Below are 16,086 nucleotides of genomic sequence, written 5' to 3'. Positions count from 1 at the left end.
TGAGGTCAGTCATTACTCTCATCATTTCACAGCTGTATGCATTTTCTTACTTCAGCCTCTTTGAGAAGAGAACTTGGTGGAGAACAATTATACTAAAGGAAGGCGTACTTGATTGTTTCTGAAAAGATTAATTCAGTTCACTTGTATTATTTGAAAAAGCTCTATATGCAAATGTTTCGTGTATTCCACAGCATGGTTTTTTTGTCATCCACCGCTTCTTTTACTGTAGAATATCATGTAGATAAAATCTTTAATTTTTTGGGAAGCTTGCCAAAAGTACAAAGTCTATGATAATGCTAGCCTTTTGTGTTACTCTTCCTCATCTTAAAAAGTAACCTAGTTATTAAAATAAACATTTCAAAACTTTGAGATGTTTTCTCCTTCTTTTATGGCTTTTCCTGGTTTTATCCAAGTACTGAAGTATTACTATATGCAAGAAATAGAGCAGTTAGAGCTACTCAATTAAAAATGAATATACAGTTTAAAACCTTAGGTCATTTCATTTGAGGTGCAGAATGGAGGAGAGTCACACATTTCAATGTTCAGTTAACACTGTGCTTCCGTACCATTAAGAAAGAGGCAGAATTTCCAAAGAGCAATGAGACCAAGCTGCCCTTACAAAAAGGTGCTGACTTTTGTGTACAGGATTAACTGAAAGGAAACGTTATCATTGTGGTTTAGCTTGGTGGGTTTTTTTTGTGAAGATGGTAATTTTAATAAGTTTTAAGCCATATATGTTTTGAAAATATGTATTAAATACCTGGGTTCATGTTTATATATATTTACAAATGCTGAAGTCCACATCCCTAAAGTAATAGACAGATTGTTGTAATAGAAATTATGCAAACACTGTCATCATTGTCAGAACTTCAGTCATTTTTACAGACATTGTAATGCTTCTTGGGCAGTACAAAAACATCTTTGGATTTTCTGACCTAAAAGTAGTATATACTGAGGCTTTTCTTAAGAAATCTGTCTTGAGTTACATAACAATTGTGAGCGATGTGTCCATTCTAGTTGTTTGCATGGGAAAGGTGTAATTATCAGTGTAATTCTTAACATTGCTAAAATGATGGAACACTGAAAAACATCGAAGTTATGCTTTCCTTTGACTCTACAGTTATAAACCAACAAAGCAATTTAATTTGGGCGTGAGTGAGATAACAGTGCTTTTTTAAATGTAAAAGTTTATTAAGATTTGTGGGAATATGATTTTACTAGTTCCTAACATTTTTCTTAGATAGTGGATATGCATTGTAAATAAACTGTACTGATGTACAGTGAAAAATACTGATTTGCATTCTTAAAGTGTAACCAAATTGAATTTTGAATCCAGGAAACTAGTGATTATTGTCTATAAGGCCTCATTTTGCTCACGTTTGTGCATGTTTTTCTCTCTATGAGAACAAGCAGTCTCACTGAGCTGCTGAAGCTCCTGAACTGAGAATGGTAACTTATTTGCAAGATTGGTGCATGCCTAGAGATGGTGCAAGTATATTTTGGATACTCTGAAGTAGGCTTATGATGTTTATGTTCTGTGTACCAGTAACACAATGTAACAGAGCAATCTGCTATTCCCATTTTGATGCTGTGTCATAAATCACTCCTTAGTAGTTCAAGGAACGTTACATAGTTTTATTGTAGGAAACTCTGTCTGCTGTATGTGATTCTATGGTTGTAGCTATTTAACTTACAGGGTGTTCTTCCGTCAGAGATAGTGATTCAGTTTACTTTGGATGTTTCTTTTCTTTTGTATAAAGTCCAGTGGCCTGGATTTTTTTTTTTCTTAAAAAAATAATAGCTGTTAAGTAGGACCATACGGAAGATTTTACTTCCTTGATTCAACATAAGCTTTCTTTTGACACCAGATCCAATGGCTTCCAGAACTGAAAGTTAAGGTTTTTCTAAGACGACAAGAAGATTAAATGTGTAGTTTCAATGGTAGGCTACATAGGAAAATTCAGTCTGGTATTCTTTGTGCACTGGTGTCTGACCTTCATGATGTTCTTTAACCAGAATCCCTCTCAGCTGCAGCTCAAGGCAAAGACTGATAGAATTGTATGCTCTAGTGAATGGAGGCTGGAGCTAAAATAAAGAGACAAATCCAGACATCGTGGCCCGTAGCACAATGTTCAATACCTGATCCTCAGCTAGCAGAGAGAAACATGAAGAGTCTTGGTTTTCTCCTACTGTCAACATCACTGAGTAGGTTCTCTTAATAAATTAATTTTGTTTAACTAAATTCTTTTTTAGCTGTGAGTGTAGGTGTCTTTCAACACTCATTTGTCCTTCTACTTCCCACATCAGTACTATAGTAATGTAGTTTATTTTTTAACTCTTCCAAAATCCATAGATATATTCTTTTATTATTTGTAGTTGCTTTCAAAGATCTTAGTTTCTGTGTCTTCGTATCTGGCAGTTTGATATATTTCATCAATTTTGTATGGCTTTTAACTTTGGGGCGATAACGGATTTATGTGTCTAGTCTTTGCATCTGTGTAATTTCCTAGTGCAAGGATTCCTTTAATGTTGTTCTGAAGTGGTCTATTCTCTTTATTTATTTCTGTATTTTATATCTGTAATGCACTCTGATATTGGAAGAATACTTTCTAAATCCTCAGTACGCAAACCACTTGGTGTTTCTGAAGGATCATGTCAACATTAAAAGCCACTCTTCTTAACATTCCCATCCATAACTAAAATTTTATTTCCATCCCAATAATAGTAAAGCAGTGGGCCACAGAGCAAACTGACATTAGAGATTGCATGCTGATGATAGAAGAATGAGAGATTGTTCCCAGTCTTGTGTTTTGGTCCAGTAAGAGAACAAAGAGTAAAATACCTTGGAAGGCTGAGCATTTAGTAATTAAAGTATTAGTAAACAACTTGCCTGGATTTCTAAAAAGAATGAAAATAGATGTGTGTACTTGCACAAACGCACCTTTAAAGTAACTTGCTTTTTTAGCAATGCTTTTATAGCTCTTCTATTCACTTTCTTCTTTTAATCTCCTTCATCCTTTTTCATATAATATATGAAGGCTTTTTGGTGATGATAGCTACCAGCTTTCCATTCTCAAACCCCACAGCTGCACTGTCAGTATCGTCAGCAGATAAGATCCCTCTTGAAAGTGGACGTACTGGTTTTTAAAACACTGACTTTTGCTCTTTTCAAAAATACAATGTGGATTTTTGTTGTTGTTCTTATTTTAGTAACCTTAAGGTCTCCAAATTAATTTTGGAAATAATTAATCTTATTTTCTTTGAACTATGTAATGCATTTGGACATTTTATTCTGAATATTGTCTGAGTGCTAGTATTTTCAAAGTAATGAGAGGTGCACTGGATCCGTAAGTCCTCTTCCCAGAAGCTAATTTTAGATCATCTTCTGTGAACTCTTAAGTAGTAGTGATAAAGAGTAGGTAGTGATCTGATTCTTTTTCTTAATGCCTGTTATTAGAGAGAAGAGGTCTTGTATACTCCTTTGCAAAGGGAGACACCGCAAAACCCATGCCTTTCTAAAGTGCTACAGAAGGTCTTAAGTCTTGAATGTTGTATAGACCCATGATGGCCGTCAGTCTGCAACTGGATTTTGTTTTATGTGATTTAAGATTAAAAGGAAGTTGTTTATAACTGCATCCGTTTTGTATGAAAATAACTAGGAAATACACTGGGCTGAATCCAGAAGTTGCTGACACGTGAGGATAACTGACTTTCTAAAATGGGCTTCAGATTTGACTTGGGTCTGCATCTAATGCTTGTTACCACCTTTATAAGGGCTCGACTTCCACCTTTTGTTTTCATGTTGATTTTTTTTTTTAATAATTATTATTCCTTTGGAGCATCTCCTTCCTTTACTTTAGTTTTGTTATCTCATAAAATGTGACCTTTCTGCTTCCCAAGTGAGAGGTGTGTATGATGAGCCTCCATGCATTTCCCTTCCTACAACATCCCAATCAGCCCCAGCAGTGTTTTGACTTTCTTCTGTGAGAAAGTTACAACAGGCTGGGAGTCAGCTAACACCTGCTAGCTAATCCTGACCCAGCCTTAGTTTCTCATTCTAAATTGGAAAAAAAACCAGGGGACCAATTTATTCAGTCTTCCTTGAGCCAAAATCCCAAAGAGGCCAACTAAGCCTTGAAAAAGTGTGGGAGGTTGTGGTACTTTGCTCCTGGCTTGCATCTGTTGTATAAAGGTGTTTCTCTAATTAGGAGAAAAGAAATTCAAAGCACAGTTGTTTATTTACCTGAGCCTTGATGCAGCCTCATGTTCTGCTGTTTCAGTCAGGCCTATAGGCTAGTTTTAATGAAATTGTGTTGTTATTTTTTTTCTCTCTCTTTTTTTTTTTCCCCTCTAGACTGGCAGATAGCTACTCTGGCTTTGCTGTTGGGTGGTGCTGCCATTATTCTCATAGCTTTCCTGGTCGGCTTGATCTCTATCTGCGTGGGATCTCGGAGGCGGTTCTACAGACCAGTTGCAGTCATGCTCTTTGCTGCAGGTAAGCAGATTACTGTCACCATTATGAAAATTTCATGAGAGCAGCTTCACTTTTGTGAAGGAAGACGTGTCTTGTTCTGCATACTAATGCAGAGGTTTACTTCTGTGTTAACTCCAGTGAGGTTTTTCATGATAGCAGTTCTGCACAGCATTAATTATTTTTTGCAGTTGCACTATTATTTCATAAAAAATTATGTATTTGCATTGTATTTATTGTTTTGTGAAGTCCATGCAGTGGGGGAAATGACAGAGGATAAATCTCAAAGTACCATTTTTAGTCTGTGACTTTGTGTTCCTTGATGTTCCCACTTTTATTCTTCATGCAAAGCCATTTCTGTTATTTTCGTGTTCTTTTATGATTTTAAAACAGGAAAATTAATGCCCAAATGTGAACTCTACATGTGATAATAAATGGGATTAAGCTGCAAGGTGTTTATATATGCCCCTGTGCCATGAGGAATTAATTTCATTATGTCAGCTTGCTTATTAATTTAACAAGCTGTCACAGTGTAGTCCAGGTTTGGTTTTAAAAACATGAAAATGGAACAGTTTATCTAAACTGTCGCAAGATCTTCAGGGAGATGTTTGAATCTGAGTTGTCCATAAGACTGGTCCGGTGAGGTGTAATTACAATATCAAATCATCTCCTCTTGTACGTTCTGGTGTTCTGGGGCTCAGTCAGCACGGATGTTTCTGTTTCTCCTGAGATTCACCAAGCTTGGTTTGCCTTCATCCTGTCACTCATATCTGCATTGAAGCCAGCAGCTTAAGCGCCTTCTGATAGCCTGTAATGAAGAGAATGACAGGACCTAGTCTTGGAGATGCATTAAAAAAAGCCACTTATAGGGATATGAAAAGATAGGAGCACGGAATTTGCAAGGTGTTCTGGAGTGAAACAAAGCTCCCGGGAAGGCTCCTGCTGCCCCCTGCTGTTAACGTTACCTTGACTCAGCCTTCAAAATGCACTTTTATTTGCTCAAGAGATTTTGGTAGGTTATATTTCATTTGCTTTTAGGAAATGAATACAACCTTGGATCAGATTTCTTGAGAGGAACTCGTGTACTTTTGTTCTATATATCACATTGTTTGCTTGGTTGAGTGAATAAAGGCACTGGTGCCTTTATTTTAAAATTTAATATTAATTTTGAGATTGTAAAGCATGCTGGGCAGTTAACTTTGAAGGAAATGGTTTTATTGAATTTCTATAGTGCTTTCTTATTTGGCTTTTGACTTAATTTCTCATAGCATTGTATAGTAACTTAGTAATCATTCAGCCCTACGCTGCCTATCTTGCAATATTGCTTATTTAGTATCTAGTTCAATTTGTACTAAAAAAAAAGAAACAACTTTCCTAAAGAAAAAAATTCCCCACATCCTGCTGTTTTGCTTGAAGCTTAATCTACTCTCTTCTGCATAATGTTAGTTCTAGCCTTTACTACAAAAGGTTGAGGGTGAGGGAGCTTGATGCTTACTTGCATTAGAAAGGAAAATAGATTGGTGTAGCTGTAGCTCATGAGTGGTGTTCACCTCTTTCCTTTGCCTCTGTGTGTGTGCGTGTGCATTGTAAATAGCCATGACCTGAAGCATGAGGAAGAAGAGACATGATGAGGCAAAGACAACCTGCCTCATTCTTCTTCATTATCTGCCAAATATAAGAAGAATCCTTTTGGGATTTGATGCTGACATTTGTGTCATTTGCTACAGATTTTATTTCCAATATCTCTTTTTAAAGGTGAATAGAAACTGGCATATCTTGAAAGAATTATGGAAAGAATCCCCTACTGAAGAGGGGAGAGGTAGGATTGCAGCACAGTGGAGTTTGTGTCATGGATTCAAACCTTCACCTGCAGATTTCACAGAAGATATTAGAGAATAAACCCCACTCCAACCCTGTGAATCTTCTGACAAGACCAAATATTCTCTATGACTCTGGGTAGGAGTATACTAGCTGCCTATGGAAGAAGGACACAGGATGAATTGCCCAGAGACATTTAATGATCTGTGTGGGTGTCAGGTAGAAAATGTCACTGTACAGGAGAAAGGACCAAGTGGAAAAGTGGTTTCCAGGAACTTTAGAGTCCAAACAGTTGGTTCCAGGCATTATTTTCCTTCTAGTTATGAGTTGTTTGTTTGGGATTTTTTTCTGTTTTTTTTCTCAGCGTCAGGATTCACTTAGCATTTCTGTAGATGAGGAAGAAGATTGACTAATGAGGATTAGAAGAGATGAGAAAACAAAGGGACAAAAAAAGATTCAACCTAGATATTGAGAATAAACCAACAAGTGATCAGCAGATGTAAATATGTTTGAAGTACATATCGCTGTAATGGGGAGAGGAGCAGAAATACCTCAGGTAATGAAAAAACATGGAGCATACAGAGATGCATTTGCAGGATACTCCTGTGTGGAGCCACCTTGGCTCATATAGCTCTTGCCAGCATTTCTGATCTAGTAGAGGTCACTAGTTTACATACTTGCTAATGTCTTAGTGCTCCTGAACCAAACTGGCCCTGAAAGCTGCATTATCAAACTATAAGCTCACAGCCATGTCAGTGTAGGAGTCTCAGGTTATGGTTACTAAATAACTGAGTGCTAACTGAATCTAAATTTAGGGGTTGAAAGAGAAAGTATAATTATTGAAACTCCGTAAAAGCAAACAGAAGGTAGTTTGGAAGTTGATTGCCTTCTGAGTTTCTGTTTTAACAATTTTAATAATATTTAGAAGCATAACCTGTTGAACCTAGTAGGCTTTTAACACATTTCACAAGATGCTTTTACATATAGGCTGGGGAAACAGTGGCTAAGTGAAAGTGTTATAGGGGAGAGAGTGAAAAAAAGGACAGCAAATAATGTTTAGAGAATACTTAGAGGATGTACCTTTCCAGTCTGACGGCCATAGATACAGATGCAACTCTTAAGTCATCCCTAACTTGTTCCTGCACTGCTGACACCCTCCCAAACCATGCCACCTAGAGGTCTTGGAGAAAGTGTCATGGTGCGTCATATGTCACTAAAAGCTCCACCTGGGCTTCAGCCTTCCTGATTTTGTATCTTAGGTATCAAAGCAGTGCTTTTATACTCCTGTCATTGTCTGTCTTTGTTTAATGCTCATCTGTGCCCCTTTCTTTCACATTCATTGAGAAACTCTCTGTTTAGCCAGCTGAGCAATCTGTTAAAATTCCTGGTCTTCCTATATAGCAGAGTGGCCTACTATTGAGCTAACAATATTTTAAAAATCTTCATGCACCCCCTTTCTCTTCATGCTGCTTTCCAATTAATTGCACAGGTTGCATTAAGTACAAACAACTTCCTAGAGAGATGTTGCATGCGTGTTAATCTTCAAAACTGCAATATCCATTGGTAATTAATGATGTACTTTACTCATGTGAATGAGCAGGAGGAATGGTGTAGATGAGAGAACTTACTAGCCAGCACCACCATTTTCATAAATATATATTGTTTAGAAAGCTGCACTGTAGTTTTTTTAACAGCAAAACTGTTATAGTCAAACTTTTGAACGAGGAAAAATAGATGACTGAAACCATATTTTCCTAGTCTTAAAGCATTTGTTGTGATTTCTGCATGTTTAATATGATGACTACATATAATTGCATATATTTGACTTAATTAGGATAAAAGTAATGTTCCTGTTCCTATGCGATTGTCTTGCAAACATCGTAATGCTAGTCATAAAAATGGGTCTAAACCTGAAGTGAATAGTCTAGAATGAGATGACTAATCTTTTTTGAGTAGCACTTTGAAGTGGATTTTTTGTTTTAGAGATTTCTTTTGCAGTCTTTGTTTTTTTTCTGTGAGAAAAGACTAGAGCTTCTGAAGAAAGGTAGTACACGCACTTCCCATAAGCAGGTCAACGTAGCATGGAGTTCCTTTAAATTCATCGGAAGCAGATGAGTAGTAGCAAGCATTGTTTTTAACATGTTTTTGGGTCATACTGGTCATTTTCTATAAGTTCACTAACTCTTTCTAGCCTGCATAGGTCCCCTTCCACTCTACAGGGAGAAGACATGGTGGGAGACAAAACCAGCAGAAAGTGGTGACATGTTACGCAGTGTGGCTGTTTCCACGGACTCATTGCTACCAGTACTTCCCGAGAGTTTCACAATAGTGTAGCTCGACCAGTAGTAGCAAAAGCAGGAACCCTCACTATAAAAATGTCCAAAATACCTGTTGTGGGTGTTGCTGCTTTAGCAACATGTTCCTTTTCCACAGGAGTCGCTTTTATGTGTTGTTTTGACAAGTCCAATCTGCAGATTGAAGTTCAGCATACTTCGTATGTTAGATTGAGGGAAGGTGGAGAGCTTCTTTCACTGGTTCCTGATGCAGACACGCACACAGAGAGCAGTTTTGATATTGACTCGGCAGAGATGCTGTATCCTCAGTTCAGGAAGTCACTAAAAAAACTTGTTTATTTGCATTCATCTTAGGAAATCCTTTTTTGACTTTGATTTGTCCTAAAGTCGTGTCTGAAAGCTGAGTGTATGTTCAGATGGTGTTGGGTATAATGATGCTCTCGTTACACAGAATTAGAATGCCTAATCTTTTCGTGAATCTAGATGCTTCCCCAGGTGTACCCTGTCAAAATTTCTTCAGTGTTGCACCATGTTTTCTGAGCTGGCAGACAGAAATTATATTAAAATGGAATAACACAAAGTAACACTTCAATAACTTTGGGATTAAAAAATCCTGTGGATTTTGGTATTCACATCAGAAAATTCGCTATTCAGATTGTCAGTCTCAAACGGGAGTTTAGAGACTCATGTAGGCTAAGGAGGCGAGGGGTGAAAAGTTTCCAGTGAGTGTAAAGTGTTATAACCAAGGGTGTAATGAACATTGTATATCATCTCCCCATACGAGTCCTACACAGAGGACAGGTGAATGTTAGTCTCCAGGGCTAATGAAAGGTACCGGTTTGACAAGACTAAAGAGTGCGTGTGGGAATGAAAAGGCAGATGGCAGATTTTGAGTGTGTAAAGTGTTGGAATAGTAGGAGAATATAGTTAAAGTTATTTTCTTTTCTTGTAATTTCTCAGTGTAATTTCAGAAGGGCTTCTGTAGTCCAAAGTGGTCTTCCTCTCTGTTATCCACTGGCCTTTCATATTGACACTGGCTTTGTAACAATTCTTTAAATAGTGTTCGTTCTTCTTACAATACCTAATAGCCTGCAAAAACCAATGACCCCAGTCAATGTTAAATAAAGTAGTTGTTATGGCATTGCATTGCATACCGTTGGAATTTCATCAGACCATGTCTCAGGCCTGCAAATGCTTCGGCACGTGTTTAACAGTGGGGATGTGCCCACCCTGCCTGTAGTCAGGGGGTTGGGGTAGTCTGCCGAGGCAGTCACCTGCTGAAGCCTGTAAAAGTTGTCGATGTTAAATCCTGGAAGGGGGCATAGCGATAAGGCCTTATCTGTGGGGCAGAAAGGATGTTTTGTACGCTCCTGTGATGTTTATAGCCGTCTGTGGGTGGCAGAACCAGAGGCCTAAAGGATCACTAAATCATACAGCTTGTCCTTGTTTCAAGTGTAGTTTTCACCTGCTTACCTTGGAAACTGTTGTCCCAGTTTTCTGTTAACAGTGGGTGTGAATTTGAAAGAGCATGGATGCCCATGAAAAGTAAATCTTTCTGTGAAAATTGAAGTTCTTCATCTGTGTTTTTTCCGTTTCAGGTTGCTGTGTGGGTGGTTTTTTTGATGTAGCACAATAATTAACAGGTTTGCTGAATTCCACTGCACACGTGGGTCAGGCTGCAGGAGATCTGTCTCTCTCAGAGACAGTGCTGTAGAAACTAATGATTTTTAAGCTTTTTACTACCTTGGATTTGATCTGGTTTATTAGCTTTTTTTTTTTTCCATTATTTCTGACTCACCTCCTGAATTTGTAACACAAGGCAATATTTTGCCGGTTGTAAGTTTGGTGACTGATGAATCTTTATAGATTCCTCGGTATTCTGTGCAACAATATCATTAATTCTGATTGCAGTATATGGTAATGCATATGAAATATGTAGTTCAGTGAGTCTCTACTGAACATAAATTTTATCACCTACTACAATGAATTATTTCTAGGCTAAGTAAATGATTTGATTCTGAGCTATATTTCTTAATATTTGTTTATTCTTCTCATTTTGACTTACAGTAGCTATAGAACAAGTGAACTTAGTTTTTTTATTATGGAAGAAATAATGACTGCAAACTAAAACACAAAAGAGAGGCAAAGGAATTGGGAAAAGATTGCTTTCGCTGTTTATTTTGTGGACATCTGAAGGATCATTGTTATATCATAGCAATAACATTTGTTCATCAACGAGGGAATATGGAAGAACTGCTCTGTTCTCTGTGAATGAAATGAAGGTGATATATTTTTCAAAACCAGCAGTACTTACAAGCTAAAAATGCACCAAGAGCATTTTAAATGTGAATTTCAGTTATGCGATGTTTTCATTGTTTTATGGAAAAGAATTAAGATTTCCTCTGACATTTGGTCTTTTTTTTTTTTCCTCTTTCAGTTGTTCTTCAGGTGTGCAGCTTAGTCCTTTACCCAATCAAGTTCATCGAAACGGTCAGCTTGAAAATATACCATGAGTTCAACTGGGGCTATGGCCTGGCCTGGGGTGCAACTATATTTTCATTTGGGGGTGCCATTCTTTATTGCCTGAACCCTAAGAACTATGAAGACTATTACTAGAATCATTTAATGAAAAGAAAAATAACAAAAGGATTACCCCATCTTTTCTAACTCACAGTTTTTTTAGAACACTTGTGGAGCACCAAACAGTCTCCTCTGTTGATAAAATAGCCTTTGCCTTTTGGGTGTGAACACTATAACCAGCTTTTACAACCATTTAAAAGAACTGCAAACACTAGGATTGCTGGTCTTACATAAGCAGATGCTGCAAGCTGCTGATACATAAGCTTCATTTTTCCTGACAACAAGCAAAAAGATCTACGGGACGGCGATTGTTGTGAGAAAACTGGTTGGACTGAGAATGCAATGCAAGCATCTGCTGTTGCCTTCAGGGGAGCAGCTGGTATAGGCTCCATTTAGAAGTTTCCCTGTTTCATAGAGGATTCAGATGTTTGATAAGCAGGCAATGATATCTTGTACAATAGGCTGTGTTGGCCCCTCGTTACTTGCTCAAAAAAGGTCTTAAAGGAGTTAGTTGCAAGTGACTTGTGTTGAGGGCAGTGAATGTAACTGGTTGATGACTTGTCTAACATCTGCATTCAGCAGTCTTCTGGGAGAATAATAATCTTTAAAAAAGAAAAAAAAGGAAGGAGAGCAAGCCACCAACCACAAAGGTTTTCATGAATTGGTAATTGACATCACTGTGCCAGCTGTAGCAGATTGTTGAAGGAAGTCCAAACCAGGAGACACGAGTTTCTGTGTAGCTGGAAATTGTCTCAGCTCTGACTATTTTGCTGGGAGGGTGAAGATAAGGGGGAGTAGAAAAAGACCTCATCTGTCCCTGAGGCATCTAAAAACATATGAATGAATTACAGTTTTCCTAGATACCCATTTAACTTTCAAACACTGTCAAGAAAAGAATGCATATGGAACAAGTTCAGTTATATTTTCTGAAAGATATTTGTTAGTATAAATGAATATATATAATATAAATGCACAGGCAGAGAAACAATTTGTCTTAAAATTGTAATATGAGCTGTGATGCAGTGGTTAAAATACTGTACACATTCTTGGAAGTTTTGGATTGGTACCCCCAGTTTTGATTGGTGTTACAAAATAAACAAAATGATTTGTCTTCTGTATATGCCCTTGTACAGACTCTGTGTTATGGGAAGTGCTTAAAAGTTCACATCAACTTAAGCTAGAGCTGGACAAAATACCTACTTGCTGGTCCCTGTGTAATCTACTACTTACTAGAACTTCTTTTTGAAGGCTGTTGCGAAGAAAAAACTGCCATTTTTAAAGAGTCTAGTTAGGTTGTGAGTGTCTCCTGATCATCAGGAATACAGCTGAGACCCCTGTCACGTCCACAGTAAAACAGTAGTGCTTCGGGAGGTAATATCTTGTTTTTAACAGCTGAGTTTATAGTGGACTGGCTGACTCCTTGCTTAGCATGTTTCCCATTTAAAACATCCAGAGAGTGTACTCATTAAATGAAACCCAAGATAAAATAGAGCTTTCACATGAGTTTAATCCGCATCACTTTTATTTTTGTTTACGATTTGCTTATTTGGATATTTTTGATTAATTACGAAGGTATTTTTATAAAATTCTGATCTTTAGAAAAAAACTATTTTTTTTAATGGAGAAATTTATAATATATTCTATATAGACCTCTGCAAAAGCAGATATGCTGGGGTTGAACATGCACCTCTACACAAATGGTTTTGCTGGTTCCACGGAAGAGGCTGCTGAATTACTCGACACTAAGACTGTATCCACAGGGTTAATGTTTGTGCCACTGTTTGCAGGGCACAGAGGTTCTGCAGTGACCATGGGACCACAGGGCTACCTTTAGGAGATCGTTGTGAAGGTATTGCTGATGTATGGAGATGGTTTATGAAACTCTGGGGCTCTCTGGAGTGAGATCTTTACTACCATGGCAGAATATACTGTATCAGCAGTCTTTCCAGGGCCAGTGGTGATTAATTAGATTAGACAGAGCAAATTGATAGCTTGACTTGGAAGGAATTGTATGGCAATGCCTGGAGAACAAAAAGAATGGGAGGAAAAATTATATCCACTTGTTTCACAGGCACCAGAGAGCATTTGTAACTCTGCTTTTTTTCCTGAGACTGACTTAAGGCAGATATTCAGTATATACTTAACCCTTTATCTTTCTGAACAGCTGTGTAGATCTGCTTTTATTTAGCAGCATGGTGAACACCATAGTTTCGCATGGGAATTAAGTTTAACGTAGAGAAGCCCACTGTGAAAAGCCACCTGCACCTTTCTAGGAGGATGGTGTTTTGGTGCTGACGTTGCGTGGCACTTTGCCAATACAAGAAAGTACAGTGCTGAATCCACATCGTGTCCACTAATTTATCAGATATCTTTTCTTTATGTAGAGTTTGAGTGAAAACAACCGTCAGGCCTAAGGCATATGCAAATTAATGGCATGCTCTCTGAAAGTCACCTGTCTGTTCATATGAAAGGTGTTCAGGCCAAAAATTTACAAATGAGAATGCCTCAAGACAAGGCTCTTCATTTGTATTTGAATCAGAGATCTGATTTTCATTCTCAACACTTGCCTTTTTTTTTAAGATAATGCAACCTATTAGGACCCACTTATTAGGACCCACTTCTCGGACTCCTCAGGTTCTTTGTGTTTGGGCATCTAGTGTATGGGTTTAGGTACTTACCTTTAGTTTATGTTGCTACTGCTGTTTCTTTCTCCCCCTTTCCCCCACGCTCCCTTGCCATTGCCAATTTTGGCAAGTATTCTGTTTCTCAGCACTGAACTAAAAGTTAATACAACATTATGCTGGGTTTTTTAATTTTTTTTAGCCACTAAAAGGATACACATCTGTGTCCTGAGTGTATGTACGATAAATTATTAATTTTGTATGTTGTGCTTGTGTCATGCCACCATTATTTCAGTTGTTTGGCTTTATCTTATGGCAGGACGATTCTTTCACACAACAAATCTATTGTTTTTCTTCCAAATAAATATGAATAAATATATACATAGCAAACTTGCAAGCAGGGCTAGTTATTTGTATTTTTTAAGCTTAAAGTATACCGTCCGGTGCTGACAAGTACCTAGCACCTCTTCTGGATTTCTTGCACAACTTCGTTTAGCTTTTGTAAATTTCAAAAACAAATATAGAGACCTATGTGTTTGAAATATAAATGATATATATGGATTAGCATGTAACTGTATATTATTAAACATGCAATGAACTGACTGGCAAGTGAAGTCTAATCTTATGGCTAGCAATGTAATTTATTCAGACTGTATTTTTGTACAGCGCAGTGCACACTAACCTATTGCCTCTGTGTCCTCTATAATGCCTAAAACTGTGCCTAGAAATCTAATTTGTCTTTAAAGAAAAAAAAAACCAACTAAATGCTTCATGTTGTTGATGGTATTGTTTTTTCTGATGTTGTTCTTTATTTATTTTTGAGAAGTGTATGGTATGTTTATTAAATGAATCCATCAAAATACCGTTCATTTTAAATGGTCATTGTTAGCAGGGAAAGTCCCTTTTTTTAATCAAAACTTTTAAGTTTGCAGTTTTAATACCATTTCTGCATTTCACGATTTTTTGTAGCTTACATAATGTTTTATGTGAAAAAGTAACTGAAATAAAAAAAATTGTTACACAAACCAAATGGTCCTGTTTTGCTCTGAGTAAAATATGTATGCAGCTGAAATGGCGTGGTTTTCTGTTGGACAGGCTGAGAAGGAACAGTCTGCTTACACCAAAGAATGTGCGTGGTATTCTGTTACTATATTGAAGGAGCCTTATCAAAATACACAGGGGGAAAGATGAAGAGTTGCAGGATATTGCTGATATTGCTGATGTAACCCCTGCAACTCACCAGGCCATAGAGCAAGTAACACAGGGTAGGTGCCTGGCTGTCACAGAGTCCATACTGCCTTTCTGAAAATGCAAGTATTGTAACATTAGAAAGCCAAATTGCTGTTAATGTGATAAATAACAAGGCTCTGTGTTGAAATGGGAATCTATACTGTGCACCTTGTTCCAGTAGGGGAATTTATTTATTATGTACAGATTTATTTTTCACGTTTCCAATAGCTATTACCTTTTTCCATTTTGATTCTGAAAACTGGGTTACATTTCACCTTTAAAAAAAAAAAGCAAAAACCAAACACCCCCAAAAAATCCAAAATCAGATACTGGTTTTGAACCTGAAATATTCTGTTGCAAAAAATGGAAAAGCGTGTTTAAAACACTAAAGACTGGTTACTGTGTTATTTCTGCTATCTGTTAATATACCATCCCTGGGCACCTTTCATGAGTAGGCAGCCATGTGAAGAAGAGTCTGCCAGCAGAAAGCGATGGGGGAATGGAGGTCAGAAGCCTTGACTTGGGTGGACTAGTGCAATGAGCAAGTACAAGTGTAAGGTTGGGGTGCACAAAGTGGAAGTCATGGAAAATGAGTTCAGAGCAGGGAGCGAGTATGATGAGGGTGGAGAAGGATGGGGTGTGCGTGAAGATTTGTTTTCTTTTGAAATGCAAGTACAATGAGGGAGGAGGTTCGCAGGGGACTATGAATCCACAGCTGCTGGGCAGTGAGGGAGTAAGCCAAAGGTGAGGGAAGACATGTTTCTTGAAAACTGCACTAAAATTCTGGTTGTAGTGGGTGTGACTTCAGGGACCATATTCCCCAAGCATTTCCCCAAATTTTAGGTGATCTATGTTGGCACAAGATCTGAGGGCGCCCACTGGCTTACCAGGGGAAGAAATTAAGCATAGGGTGAGTGTGCCTTACTCAAACCTTGTCTGTCTGAACATGCTGAGTGATAAGAGCACTGGCTTGGCTGTCGTGACCTCAGTGTACCAAAGACATCCTAGCAGACTTGACAGTCTTGAGCAGCGTCTCACGAGGTTTTTGGTATTGACCATAAAAGTAGGCCTG

General features: G+C 37.8%; 1 protein-coding gene across 1 annotated transcript; it reads left to right on the top strand.

The window, feature by feature from the left end:
- Positions 1-4,354: 4,354 nt before the first annotated feature.
- TMEM47 (transmembrane protein 47) lies at positions 4,355-11,199 on the top strand (the record flags this gene model as incomplete). The annotated part of the gene is made up of 2 exons (XM_009864308.1): positions 4,355-4,495; positions 11,021-11,199. Coding segments are annotated over 2 exons (320 nt in total), but the record flags the coding sequence as incomplete, so codon positions are not given.
- Between the last annotated feature and the right edge of the window lie 4,887 nt (positions 11,200-16,086).

This window comes from Apaloderma vittatum, unplaced genomic scaffold, assembly GCF_000703405.1.
Source record: "Apaloderma vittatum isolate BGI_N311 unplaced genomic scaffold, ASM70340v1 scaffold38392, whole genome shotgun sequence".
Lineage (NCBI taxonomy): Eukaryota > Metazoa > Chordata > Aves > Trogoniformes > Trogonidae > Apaloderma > Apaloderma vittatum.
The sequence above is the reverse complement of the archived record's forward strand: the minus strand, read 5'-3'. Positions and strand labels throughout refer to the sequence as shown.